The sequence below is a fragment of the Charadrius vociferus genome, unplaced genomic scaffold, assembly GCF_000708025.1.
Source record: "Charadrius vociferus isolate BGI_N301 unplaced genomic scaffold, ASM70802v2 scaffold862, whole genome shotgun sequence".
Classification (NCBI taxonomy): domain Eukaryota; kingdom Metazoa; phylum Chordata; class Aves; order Charadriiformes; family Charadriidae; genus Charadrius; species Charadrius vociferus.
Genome location: NW_009647209.1, coordinates 826,301 through 841,182, shown reverse-complemented (window position 1 = coordinate 841,182; position 14,882 = coordinate 826,301). Strand labels below are relative to the sequence as shown.

At 38.1% G+C, this 14,882-nt stretch overlaps 1 protein-coding gene across 1 annotated transcript in view; it reads right to left on the bottom strand.

Moving 5' to 3' along the window:
* The window catches only part of NCKAP5 (NCK-associated protein 5), a 372,018-nt gene that overhangs the window by 124,628 nt on the left and 232,508 nt on the right, over positions 1 to 14,882 (bottom strand). Inside the window, exon 6 of the mRNA XM_009895863.1 lies at positions 1,397 to 1,546. Coding sequence (XP_009894165.1) covers positions 1,397 to 1,546 — 150 coding nt within the window. The remainder of the gene's footprint in view (positions 1 to 1,396; positions 1,547 to 14,882) is intronic.

Here is a 14,882-nt window from a genome sequence, read left to right as displayed (position 1 = left end):
CAATTTGCCACAACTGATAAAGGTTGTGGCACTATTGAACAACTTCCTATCAACTGAGGATATAAAGAACTGCAACTGTCATTCAGACTGATTAAGAACAAGGCGATGCAAACACAAATCATGCATATTTGGAAATAAAAGACGTCAAGGAACATACAGTAATTCTCCATAGACAGAGAATGCAAGACTATAGTAAGCTGTATATTTATAAGAGTTTTATGTGCCTTAAAAATTTAGTATCATGTGTTTCTTTTCCCCAGGGCAAAATTAAAGTTAATTAATATTAAACATGTTTATTTTACAAACAGCCTAAGATTTTAAAGGAATGAAAAATCGGAAAGACTGCCTATACCATTCAGATTTCACATTCTGTATTTAGATCCAAACATTATTATAACTGTTCATGTTTTATTTTTAACAAAGTCCTCATGAACAAAAATCCAGAGTTTTCATTTGATAAGATTACCACTCAAAAAAAAAAAATTATGACGCAAAAGAGCCTTCACACTTAACCGAAAATGCATAGGCTCAGTGACGAAGTCTTTGTTTACCAAGACCCTACACAGGCAAAATGCCACTAAGATCATTCTAAGGTACTCATTTATCCATACATATAACACTACGTAGATACTTGAACAGAGGAGAATGGAGGAAGTACTTGATAAGTTAAAAAGCCTTTAAGCCTTTGTACTAGTTCAAAATTATATTAAAATATGCACAGTCTTATTTTTTGATACACATTGAAACCCATTCTTCTATCAAGGAGCACAAATAAGTTCATATATATAGCAGTTACAGTCTTACCTGCACTTGTCCATGGTTGCCTAATAAAACTTTAAAACTTTTCCTCTAGTTAGGAATTACCCCAAGGTGCCCTATTTTGCACATCCTACTTTTCCAGAAATGCATTCAAAATGTAAAGTGTGCAGTTCTCCATGTTGTCTACAAGGAAATAGATTTTCCACAATCTAAAGTAAAAAGACCCGAGTTGAGTCTTCAAGCAAACAGTCCAGCAATTAAAACTTGAGCAATAAAATACAATGAAACAATGGTTTTATGACAGTTGTTAAACCACCTATATTAGTCTTACAACATTAATAACTGAAACAAAACTAGTAAAACAAATTTTTCTTATTAAATGGTCTCAAGTGAATTAATCTATGAAGTTCTTTTTAAAAACGTCTGATGCTCAGCATCAGAGAGGAATCCTTTCAGTGGTTCTAAGACTAAGCTTCTTGTTCATCCCTGGTAATGAATCATTAAAAAAAACACCCATAACACGAGTACAGGTGAACTGTGAAAGATTAGATTTATACTACAGGGTGATTCAGTGCCAATAAATGAATGAGGCAGGGGCAGAGTGATCTTTTATGTGTGAAACTGTTGTACTTCTCACCTCCAGAGCTTTTAAACGCTCCAATAGCAATTTTGTCTTTTCTTTTTCCTCTTCAGTGCTGCTGCTTTCACTTCTTGAATCTTCATCTGTTGGTGTGTGAATTTTTTCCATGCCTTCTTTACATTTCCTACTGTCTTCTGACAGCTTTTCCTGAAATGATTTTTTAAAATGTCATTACTCACAGGTGGAAATTAAGTTAACTATGCAAATATCTTCAAATCTCCCTTGTATACGAATGAAAAAAAGACCGAGCAAGTTGCTACTTACACGATTACAGTACTAAATAAGTGGAGTCATGAAGGGTCTATGAAACATGCTGCTATGCCAATTCTGCAAAACTGTATGCACAACTTAACTGCTACATCTACTTAAGATTTTTAAAAAGTGGAACTCATCATCTTTTTAATAAAATAACTTGCATTTTCTTCTTTAAAAGATGTAATGAAAATTGAGCATACCAGCTTTCAATGGAAGCATTTTGCCACTGAGATATACAGCAGTTTATTGAGGGAAAGCTAACATATGTTCATGCCTAATGTATTTCACCTTTCTTCATCTAGAGCTAATATTCGAATTACTAAATAATGGACTGAGAACCAAGCTACCACCTGAATACTGATTTAAGATCCACACTAATATATAACTGGAGAGAATCAAACTGACAGCAAAATTTTCAGAAGTGTCCAAGTCTATTACAAGTCAGTCAGATTGGGTTATTATTAGCTGCTGCTGCTGAGAGGGCTATGGCTTCTAAGTTTTACAAGAGGTCTATAAAAATCATAGGACTGAACAGTGAATCCTACTAACTCCATTAATTATGTGTCCAAGTTCTGTGTTGAGAGAGAGAATGAGATTGAGCAAGCAAAACACCGAGACTACAAGCAGGCAATGTAGAATATTGCCCAAAGCAGCAAGGTAGGCATGAGAGGAAAAAGAGAACTACACATATGTACAGAGTGAATTACCACCTGAGTACAACAAAGTGGACAGTCTCTACCTTGTAAACCACAATTATATAAGCAGATGCAGTGTGACAACTAATGAGAAGATTAAGAATGGAAAATGTGGGGTAAACCATCATTAAATAATGTCAACACAAATCTAGAGAATTCCTTTAATGAGCATTTAGTTTTCTTTGTGTGCCTTTTTGATAATTCTTATATACAAAGGCACATTCATGACCTTTGGGTTAGTCTACAACTGAGATGTATTTCCTGTAACTACTACAGAATACAAACTCCTTCTAGGTATAAAAATATATATTTTCATGAAGAAGTGATCCAGCTTGAATAACTGTGCAGATAGAACTCTTCGAGAGTTAACAGCAAGACATTACCTTAATTAAAACCCATAAACACAACTGAATTAAAAATCAGCACTGCGAATCACATTTCTAACAATGTCTTTTTAAAATATTAACTAGCTTAGAAATTGACTATTACTATGTTAAAACTTTAATCAAGAATCAATTTTATAAGCTATGGGTCTAATCACTGAATACTCTTACACAAACCATGAGGCACAGATCTCATTCTGAGCCTCAAAACATAGATGTCAAAGAGCCAATCCATCAGGTTTCCAGCATCAGTGCTATCCTAATCACAAAGGAACCATAAATATAGTAGTTAGCTTGGTTTTGGTTTTTCTTTCTTTTTTCTTGCTTGCTACTCATTGGCGCAACAATCAAACATCTGTAAAAGAGCCATTAAACCATTTTCCCTCCAAGTTGACCTGATGAGTGCATTGACATAAAACACTTCGATGAACTCGGAAAAAAAATTCACAGAGGTATCTCTGATGTAACTCAAACACAATCAATCACTTTTAGGAGAGAAAGTGACATCAAATAGATGTGGCCAACAATGGAAGAAAACATAAACATCTGTATAGGGACATCTTTCCTGCTCAAACTAGAGGGCAGTAATTCAGAGGGCAGGTAGAAGAAAGCAAAGGTCATGACATTTCATCACAGAAAGGGGACTAATGCAACTTCTCACAGAGTAAATCCTAGTCACCTAAAGAAGGAACCCATTCATCTTCTAATTAGAAAATTTGATGAACTTGACATACTAGTGGCATAATCAAGAATACACATCTGATTTTACTATGATGTGCACTAGGATACTTCAAGGTACTTACTACTGTTACGCCCACTTGAGCGTTTAAGTACAGCTCATGTATTTTTAAAACTAGTTCATTACTGAGTAATGAGTTTCAGTGTTTCAGGCACGGGCTAAAAAGGTCCCTGATAAGTCACCTACCTGGAAAAGCTGCAGAACAGAGGAAAACATTACTAACCTTAGAAATTTTCCTTAGGCTTGCAATTTGCTGATGGCGCTGTACCATCACTTTAACCAGTTCTACCTGGGTGACATACAGAAAGGGTAGACTGGAAAATCCACACTCAAGAAAGCAAAGCAAACACGTGCTCCTTAAACACCCTTTGTGTTTAAAGTGAAGTCAAGGAAGAGGGAGGATGACAAAGGCATTTAGAACAACAGAATCCTCTTAAGAGTGAAAAATCTGCTAATATCAAAGGCAGCTGTCTGGTGGGAGGAGGCAGGAAGGGGCAGAGAGAGAGAGTTGCCAGGGGAAATCTGTCTCTCCTGCGTGATGTTGATCAAATCCTGCAGAAAGCTCTGGAGTGAGCATGCTGAAGGTAGAAAACAATAGCACAGAGCAGCTTTTTCCTTTTTTTCCTAGAGTCATACACTTCTTGTGTTATCTCAACTAACGACCATATTTTGAATCTTCTAAACAGTCTCTGTTGTATGCCTTGCGCACAGTTAAAAGCAGGCTGGGTTTTCAAGCTGAATAGCAAAATACTGTCCAGGTCAAAAGTCCAGCAAAGGCAGAGTAAGTGCTATCCTGCTGATCAATGCAGTTTCATTTCTGTGCAAAGGTGAGAGATGGAAATGATGCTCTGGAAGTAAGGTGGACAGGTTAAAAAAAAAAAAAGGAAAAAAAAAGGCAAATAAAGGCAAAAAAAGCAACAACCCAGCTGTTGGTCTCCCCAGACTAGTAAGTTTAAGACACATGCCTGTACCATGAGAGGATGCAAACATAGCAGCCTGATGAGAATTATACAGTAAAGGCTCATCTACATGTCTAATGCTCTGTGTCAACGAAGAGACAATAAAAATATTAAATATTCACATTTTACTAAAAGGACACTAGGATTATGGTGCTCACTGTAGACCCGTTCCCAAGGAAATTAATGAGAAACTTACAATCAAGTCCCATATTGTATAAGCCGCTCAAGCTGGTTTAAACTGCCATTGCTTTCTGAAAACAACAGTGTTTTGCAAATCTAAAATGACATCCTGCCCTGACCATTATTTCTAAGTATTCAGTTTGTTCTATAAATCAAACAAATAGTACACTGATGATGAACCCTTTGATCAAACACTATGGGCCCTATAGCCAATAGAAAACAAGAGATGAAAACAGACCCTGCAGTCTGGAAATGGCAAGCATTCTAGAATCAATGAGAAGATATAAATCACTGAAGACATTGATCTATGAAGCTGTACAATGCAGCGACCTGACTGAGACTTATCAGAAAGCTGGTTTTCAGTTAGATGGAGTAGGAAGGAGCAGTATAATACTCTCTCTTTCCACTAATAAATAAAAGTAAGAGCAATAAATTAGGAGAGCAGGAAATACACCTGAAACTCCAAATGATAATTTACTGGAATTTGTAGAATATAAAGAAATATGTAGAATATAAAGCCAATCTTCTCCCTTCCACCCACCTTTCGGAATACTGAACAAGAAAGCGTTTTCCCTGTTTATAAAGAAAAGGAGTAACTATAGTGATAGAAAAGATCATATTGAAGCTTTCAAAAGATAAGAGACCAAACTGCCTATTTCAGAAATCACTTCCTCCTTCACCCCAAGAAAGGCAAAAGGCTGATGACCCTTTGGACACAGCGTTAGTCACTGAGATGCCTTTACTCTAAGACTCAGCACCTTTTCCAGGAACAGACAAGTGTCAAAAGGAACCTTAGCCAGCTATTGCTTAACCATTATGATTTCAGAAATTATTGTACTTTTAAAATTTTATTGGTAGTACTATCAGTTGTCTGTTCTTTGCCCTTCCTTCTTTCTTAAGATGCTTTCTAGGAATTACAAGCACACAGAAAAAAAAATGGGAAAAAATTAAGTCACTTTAAAATATTTCTATTTCTGACTATGAAATTTCAAGCCAAGAAGAGTAAATGTCAGATGACACAAAGGGAAAAAAAAGTTAACTAGCAAAAATCTATTCTAGATTTTCTTTTTTTTACAGTGAAAACCATGATTAGGCACTAATTGGAATAAGGGCTCTTCTCTGGAAGTAACAACAAATACGTGTTATGAAATGATCATATAGTTCCCCAGGTAACTCCTATTCCAATTTTTCCTAATTTGAGATTTTACAATGCATGAACTACCTACCCAAGGAAGAAGCCTTTACGAACACAGAAATCATTAACACCATTAACCAGCAGAGGGGCTTCCACAGGAGGAGGCCAAACAGAACCAGCAACAGCACAGCCGTTGCCACGGCTCTCAGCAACGGGAAATGCAGAGTCCTGCACCGGGGGAGGAATAACCCCCAGAACCAGTAGAAGCTGGGAGCCAACTGCACAGGAAGGTATCTGTTGCAGGGAAGAGGGAAGATGGAGCCAGACTCTTCTTGGAAGTGGCAGGAGGAAAAGACCAGACATAACGCACACAGCTTGGAACACGAGAAATTGCAATTAGGTATTAGGAAAAATTCCCCTCCCACCCCCCATGAGGGTGGTCATATGGTAACTGGAACAGGTTACCCAAGGAAGTTCCTGAATCACTGAGATATTGCAAAGATCACTGGACAAGTGGCTATAATAACAGAACACAGCACAATCTAATCCCGATATAACTGGATCTGGACTCTACAGTACTGATTATAAACAGCAACCTTTCACAAAGACACGTGACAAAATTCTGCTTGAACCAAACTAGAATGAAAAAAATATAAAGATCTTTGAAATGCTGATTTTCCCAGTGAGCGCTGGATGACATGAATTGCTTGTCTGGAAACTGATAAGTAATAATTAGAGATGACATCTTTGCTTATAGAAGCTAAAGATCATTTTCATCTGATAAACACAAGTACTCCAGAGAAGTGAAGTGTTTCAGATGCAATGTGGTAAAGATCCCTCAGATCCAAATGATCTCTATTTCAATTTTGGGTGTCAGATTGTGATGTCTCAGTGGGTTTTTTATTTTGAATTCCTTTTAATTCTTCAGCTTCTGAAATTTATTTGAGACAATGGGTTTATAATGCATACAAATTCAAATTCTAAGAGTCATGCCTGCAATGTTACAAAACCACACTTTGATCAAACTTTTAACCCAAGAATAAAATATATGTAGGATATATAATTAAATAGTGCTTATGATTGCTTATAACCACTTATTTGAGAAAAAAGATCAAAATGATCCACAAGGTAGTTATTAACAGGTTGCATACAGAGCCAACAATAACAGGCATCCAAGAATCCAATCAATATTGAACCCAAGCTAAGTGGCTAACTCAGCATCTCAAAAGATTTAGAACATTCCATGGTGTCTCAGGAGCTTCCACAAGACTTTTAAAATAAGATATTTACTAAATAGTTATCTTAGATTTCAATGACTGAATTTGGTGATCCAGGTACACTACACTACACTTCTAACACGCTTTCCTGCTATAAAAAAGGCAGAGTCTTAACCTCCAAACCAAAACTGCAATTTACAAATCCATATACAGAATTGTTTATGTAGTAATAAATTTTGAATGTTGTTTCTTGCAAGGCCATTCTATAGTCTTGATGTATTCTTAGATGATGTACTTTCAGTGTTATTTCCACTGCAGACCTCCCAGTGTTCAGCACTATTCTTCGCTGCAAGTGAGTGATATGAAACAAGAATTTTCAGACTGTTAATGTACATAAAAACTGTAGATAAGGGTTTCTTTGTACTTCCATGAAAAAAACAGCCCCAAGCTATGCCCAAGTAGCTCAGTCCGACTGCACAAGCTGAAAAGAGTCAGCAATTGCTCCAAGGACTACTGACTTAAAATTCCAACAAGGTTAAAATTGTTTTCCAGTGGCGCCTTGCTCCCCTTTCTCCTCCCACCATGATGTTTTTTTTCCTTAATCATAATTAACACTTGTTTACTGTGGCTCAATCCCTCTTAAATATGCCCTTTGAAATTTTGCAGTATCTTCTGATATGCTGTATAACCTATTTCATTCGGCAAAACTTGACATGTATAAAAGACATTTGTATGTTGAGTCAGAGCAATGTGAAATAAGACTGATGAATTCATAGAATCATAGAATGGTTTAGGTTGGAAGGGACCTTAAAGATCGTCTAGTCTCAACCCGCCTGCCATAGGCAGGGACACTTCCCACCAGCCCAGGTTGCTCAAAGCCCCATCCAGCCTGGCCTTGAACACCTCCAGGGATGGGGCATCCACAACTTCTCTGGGCAACCCGTGCCAGTGCCTCACCACCCTCATACTGAAAAATTTCTTCCTGGCATCTAATCTAAATCTCCTCTCTTCCAGTGTAAAGCCATTACCCCTTGTCCTATCACTACATAACCTTGTAAAAAATTCCTCTACATCTTTCCTGTAGTCCCCCTATAGGTACTGGAAGGCTGCTTAAGGTCTCCCTAGAGCCTTCTCTTCCCCAGGCTGAACCCCAACTCTCTCAGTCTGTCTTCACAGGAGAGGTGCTCCTGCCCTCGGATCATCTTCATGGCCCTCCTCTGCACTCACTCCAACATTCACAAAGGGTTTCCTGCAAGATGCTTGGTACAAGAGTAGTCACTGATGTCACTGTGACCTGAATGCGTCTGTTCCATCTACAATTTTTGTTTTTATATTTCGTTTATTTGCTAATGGGAATCCCATTAAACACCATGACTGTAACGGAGCAAACAAGTTAGAATGCAAAGAAAAAATTACATGCAACTATGCAGAGCAATCTAAATGATCTCTGAGTATAAGGCTACAAATACAACTTCTGGTTTTACCTTGCTTACTTCTATCTATGTATTCAGCTGTTTTTTCTTGCTTTGTTTTCTCCCAGTGGAAGGACAGACTAAAATATAGCTTTGCTTTAGATAGCATATCAGTAAGTGTAATAATAATATATTTCTGCTTAGCTAACAGCTTTTGTTCAGCACAAACTGACCAAAATTGAAGGAAAAGAAAGAAATGCACATATATCACAAAATTTTACAGAAACATCCCAAATTGTTCACAGTTTAACATTACCGTTGTCAGGAAAACCATATAAAATTCTTCTTTTTCATCTCTGGATTTCACTTACAAAGCGAACAGAGTGAGCAGTAACATTCCCTAGATTAAATATGTGTGATGGATAAGAGAACAAAGTACTTTCTTTATGTTTCTGATATGAGCCTCCTACCACTCGCATATCAATCTAAATGTACTACATATTATTCTTCACTCAAAACACTCCTCACTAGTACGAGCTATCACCCCTAGCGAACAGTTCTGCAGTAACATTAATAAATTTCCTGATGATGTTTTTATTGGCTGTTCCATGCATCAGAAGCACCTATTTCTTTTGAAAAAGTTCAGATCAAAAAGGACTGTAAAAGAAGAAAACCTCCACAGTGAAGTTCACTATTAGATGTACTTATCAGATCAGTAAGAGCAGATGGAGTTTCCTGTCTTCAGGTTCCAAACGGAATGTCAGTCCTGGGTGCCAAAGTGAACTACACTAACCTTGCAACAAATATTGCTGCTGACACCATCCTGTCTTTAGCGAATGGATGTTCACACTATCAACAGCACCCTCACCCCTGGCACTTCATCTGTCAGGAGGGAAATCAAAGACTGGCCATTCTGGAGGTGACTCTTCCAAGGCAGGTTTCAGGCATGGTGATGGCAGGGCAATGTGGCAGTAGCTCATCGTGTTTGTTGTTCCTTTTCAGTCTGAAGACTTGAGCTACATTGAATTAGCAGGAAAACAAGCTGTTCTAGAAGCTAAGCTGTTCCTTCTTCATATGTGTATATATGATATTATGAGAAGAATATGCAGTCTGATTTTTCATGCAGATATTATCTTATAAATTGATTCATTATAGTACTGTACTTAAAGTAATCATCTTTCCTCCCAGGAAACCTACATGCAGCATTTAAACTTTCCTGAAGGAGTTTGTAAGGATTAAAGTAACTACACTTGACTAAAGTGACAGTATTAAAATATCTACCTTTGATTGAAGTACAAACAAGCCAAACTATTCTGAAAATGAAATTCAGTAAATTTTATGTAACAGCAATTAAGGCAACAGAATTACTCTGGGTTTAAATGGCTAGAAATAAGCCAAATTTCCTTCCTTTTGCATCCCTTCACATTTGTGGGTTTTTTTTTTCTTTTAATAATGTCTTTTCACTACTTGGATGAAAGCCAGATTGCTCTTTTTAATGAAATGAAAAACTTTGAGTGTATTTTTTTTTCCCCCACCAGAAAGTCTCCCAAGTACTCATACTTGTTGATCTAGTTTTCCACAGAGGGTTTCTTTAGGGAATACCACAAAGAGGCTCTAAAGGATATACCTGAAGATGAGTATTAACTAGTATTTTGGAATGGCAGCAATACATCAACTGACTAGTTCTCACCATAAGCACAATTGCAGAAGCTGACCTAAGAAGCCATCTGTGGGATTAGGACAAAAATGATATTCTGTTATTACATAACGAGGTCATTTTTTGCAAATGCCAGGGAATAGTTGGTTTGTCTCACAATCTTGTCTGCAAAATTTCTGATAGAAGCTCTGAACGCATCTTCAAATAAAAATAAAATGTAGAAACAACCATTCTGGCTCAGAGTAAAACTTCACTTTTTCAAATATGTTATTATAGCTTAGATTAAAAATATTTAACTGCAATTAAAAATACTTTTCTTGATCAGCAGTGCATATTCTTTCCAAAATAAATATACAGGTGTATTGGTAATTCTGCCTTCTGTTAAAATAATTTTCAAAGACAGAATGTTTGCGAATACAGCATAATCTCCTTTTTTTCCTCAGAAAATAAGCAAAATTTTAATTTTTTTCAACTTTTTAAAAATAAAAAAAAAGCATGGCTTTCTGCTGGTTTGAAATCATAAAAGAATCACAGTTCAAAATGCAGAGTACACCGTATCTTTTATGGAGATGTGGAAATAGGGAAAGATCAAGTTACTTGGCCATACCTTGACCCAACCTTGGAATACCAAGGAATACAAAGTGTTTTTTCAACTTTTCTGTCCAAACACTTGTGTCACCGGACAGCTGATTGCAATAAATGCTCTCTATTTATTATTTCTTAGTCATTATCCTTACGCAGAAAACACAAAGGATTTGATAGATAAAAATGCTTCTTATTTCCTTGCCAGACCCTCTTGCCCATCCAGAACCTCTTCAATACCAGCCCAGGACGGGCAATGCTGTGGCAGGTCAACAAAGCACGTCTGGATCCTGGCAGGGATCTGGCTAGGCTACAGATAGGTAAGACCCCCGTATTAAAATCTTCTTTTGGTCAAAAGCCAGGAGAGACACTACAGACCTGGGAGCTCTAAAAGCAGTTGCCAGATGGGAGATGACAACAACTCCCTGGGGATCTCGTTGCTCTGCTGAGAAAGCAAGTGTGGCTGGAAGTGGCGCTGGGTCCCACAGCAAGCGTGCCGCAGGGTTGCTTTCTCACACAGCCAAAGCGTGGGCTGCCCTCAGCCTGTGTGCCAGCACAGCCCTGCTGCTGGTAGCCCTGATTTGACCTGCACGAGGAATACATGCAGATAAAGAGCAACAAGTTGGCCTTCACATACAAAAATACCGGCATCTCTCCAAGCAGCAGATAGATTATCTTAAAACTGATATTTGCTATCAACTCCAGGAGGCTATTCCTGTCTCTTAGGACTACCAAGCAGACACACGTTCGAGCCACACTCTTCTCTCTCAAATACATCCCTGAATTAGAAAAAAGGCAACCAGAAGAACACCATTAAGGGCAAGATTAAGGCTGCAGACAACCTGCTGTGCATAAATGGGAAGTCCCTGTATGGATTAGGATGACCTGTGCCAGTCAGGCTGTGAACCACATCACCACCTTGCTTCCCGAAGAGAGGAAGAGAGCCTCTGAACTTCCATTATGACTGTTTCATATGTATAGGGTTCAGGCAATGTGTATGGGCTGATTTTTGTGGATTCATTCCAAAAGTAAGAACTAGAAGAAAGAGATAGCAAAAGAGAGAAACACTAAACATAGAATTACAATCAGTATAATACACAGTATTTCCATCAAATCAGTCAATTTTCACCTCTTGTTACAATAGACATACAGAGCATTTGGGGAAGGAAAGAACAGCTTGTCTTCAGAGAAACAAGCACACAAATGGATCATTGCAGCTATGAAACACAACATTTTGTTGTGTTAAACATAACTCCATTGCTTTGTTACTGTATTACAAACAATCAAAAAGGGAAAACTATTTGCACATATGTTCCTTGCAACAAAGCTGTAATTTTCCACAGTGTCTGAAGACACTCTCCTTGGGGGCAAGAATCCAATCTCAATTTAGTTAAATATGGGAACAAATATTTATCAGAATCTTCGCACAGTGGTGGAAAACTACCAGAAGAAAACCCATAAGGAATTAGTTGTTACTCAGCTAGCCCTGGATTTCTCTGTATGGAAAAGCAGTCCAACAGTAAATGCTGGTGTCCTTGACAGCCCGGGATTTCCGGTGGAGCTCCCAAGAGTGCGGGTGGCTCCTCTTCTGTCCTTCTCTGGGAAACACAAAACTGCTAAGCTTTGCCTAGTAATATTCTCCTTAGTAGCTTAGGAGGGCTAGTTGATGCAGTCTCCTGTGTGCACTTCCAATCCAGACATATAAGTTTAATTTTAAGGATATATTTCCTCTTTCTGTAATAAAAGTTAGCATTAAAAATCCTATGTGGATTTCAGCTAGGGAATTCAACTAGGGCCTTTTTTCAATTCATGGCCATGCCCCAGCTATAAAATGGTACGTATCAATGGCCTGAACATTAAGCTTGTATAATTTTGCGTTAAGATAAAATTATATTGCCAATAGATACAGTTTTTCTTCTCATGAAAGAGCTGTTGACACCAACGGCTGTGCAAATTAGAAGTGACAGTCGCAACAACTGTTCCATATTTGAGTCTCACAAAGCACACAGACAAAACATGGGTTGATCCGGCCAACAATGCCACCTGAAATGTGCCTGTATCACTTATGTAGTCATACCTCTCTGACACCTGCTTTGGAAAGCAATTGGCAAAACACTCCAGACTTCATGTCTAAGAGCTAGAAGTCCTGTAGGACTGGAATTCTTTTATATTTATATTCAATTTATCAGTATTGAGTCTTTACAGATAAATCTTCTTTCTTAGTTTTCTATAAGGCAGGCACATGTACCCATCCTTATATCCAGTAAGAGGGCAGAAAATGGAACTGAACTTAACGTTCAAAGCCACTCCTCCTGTGAAGCTGCACTGTAAGTTAATGGTGGTGATGCCCTGCAAATGGGACAGATGTAGAGCTGTGTGCCATTCTTCTTGTGGTGCACACTAAAGCCTGAGAAATCGCTTCCGAAGTCATTACTTCTCAAAATCTTGTCATCCCTCCACAGTGAAAAAAAGAACAGAGATGAACCGCAGTCATCCCGCCAGCTCTTACTCGGCAAGAAGAGCCCATCAAAATGCTTAGGCTGCAATTGTTCAAACTGTCTGCTACCACTTTGATGTCAGTGTAGTCAGATGGGTGCCAAAATGAGCAGCAAAGCAAAAATGAGACAGGGCACATACCATTTTCAGGAAGAAATGGAAGGAATCAAGATACTCTTCTCCATTGCACCCAGGGCCAAAGAAACCCAAAAAAGTGCCCTCCTATTAAGGCTATCTGTAATCCCCATTGAGTCTTCGAGCCAGACTTCTCTTGGTGTAGACGCAACAGCACTGACCACGGCACAGGAATCGTTCTCCTTGACAAACTCCCTACCCTGTTACTCATATCTTCGTCCCCTTGAATTGGTACAATCTTTGAAGATTTGCGCTGTCCACCATGATGAAAATCCCTTCTGCTAAGAAGTAGTCTAGACCATGTCAGCTGGTGAACAAGTGCAATTAGAGACACTCTGCACTAGCACAGAAGCTGAGGGATGCCCTGCCCCATGACATTAGGTGGGGTGAGTTTCAGGCTGTCTAAAACCCAGGATTTCAGTTCCTGGTGATCAAAAGAATGTTCCTGGTCCCCACAGCAGTATTTGTTTGGAGCGTAAATCTCAAGCAAGCACAGTGGGGTTCTGAAAAGTTACAACCCCTGCAGTCATGAGGTTTTATCTCCCTAAGTTTTTCATACGAATTCATGCATCAAAATCCCCAGATTCCCAACAGCAAAAACTCGCTTCCATATTATTTTAACACAAGACAGGATAGTCCTGCTTGAAGACCATCCATGTTCCACTCTGAAATTGATTCCTTTTCAATTCCTTTTCAACTCCTTGGGTGAAGTAAGCTTTCTTCCAAGTTTGCAAGGAAATATGAAAAGCCCCTTTTTAAAAAAAAAAACCAACTCTTAATTATCTGGCTCACTACTTATAACAGTTCCTGTTATCGCAGAAGCAGCAGTTCATATATATTGATGACATCTTAAATATACCTGAGATTAAATGATATGTTGTTATCCTCTTTTTACAGACAAAGGTTAAAGATGTACAGATAAAGTGAATTTGTCCAAGGAAATGGAGAAAATTGTAGCAAATGAAAGAATAAAAATCTAGTCTCCCAAACTTGGTGCTTTAAACAGCAGATCGCCCTTCCTCTCCAATGTGACTGCACCATGTCTGTCCTAAGCGTTAGTGCACTTGTTGACAATTTCAGAATGTCCACTAACGAATTCTGAATTTACAGCAAACTCTCATCTATTTTGATCACTGTACACTGACATAAAGTCAAAAGGAGTTAAAAAAATCTTTGAAAGTCTTTCAGTGACCTCTAATCAGGTAAGACTCTACCTAGATATTCAATATTGTGGTCAAAGAGGAAAGAGACTCTAGGTTTTGATATCCAAATCACAAGGACAAACTTAGGAAGTTAGGAAAGTTGGGGTGTTTGTTTGAATGTCTTGGGTTCGAGTACTGCACACAACTATTTCTGGGGTTCACTCTCCCTCTTAGATAAAGTACTTGTGTTTTGAATGAGAATAATATTAATATATGAGGTATTGCTTTAGCCTTTCATGGCCTTACTTTTAGGTGGGCAATGCCTCTTGGAAACATCATAAAGCTCTTCCATATTAGAGCCTTTTAGTCAAGTAAACTTTTAAGCAAGAGATACGATGGTTCACAGCAATTCAAATCACATATTCTTGTTCACATTTACGTGAACGTTCATTATAAATCTTCCCTCAGTTATTATTATGTAAAATGATAACAGAGG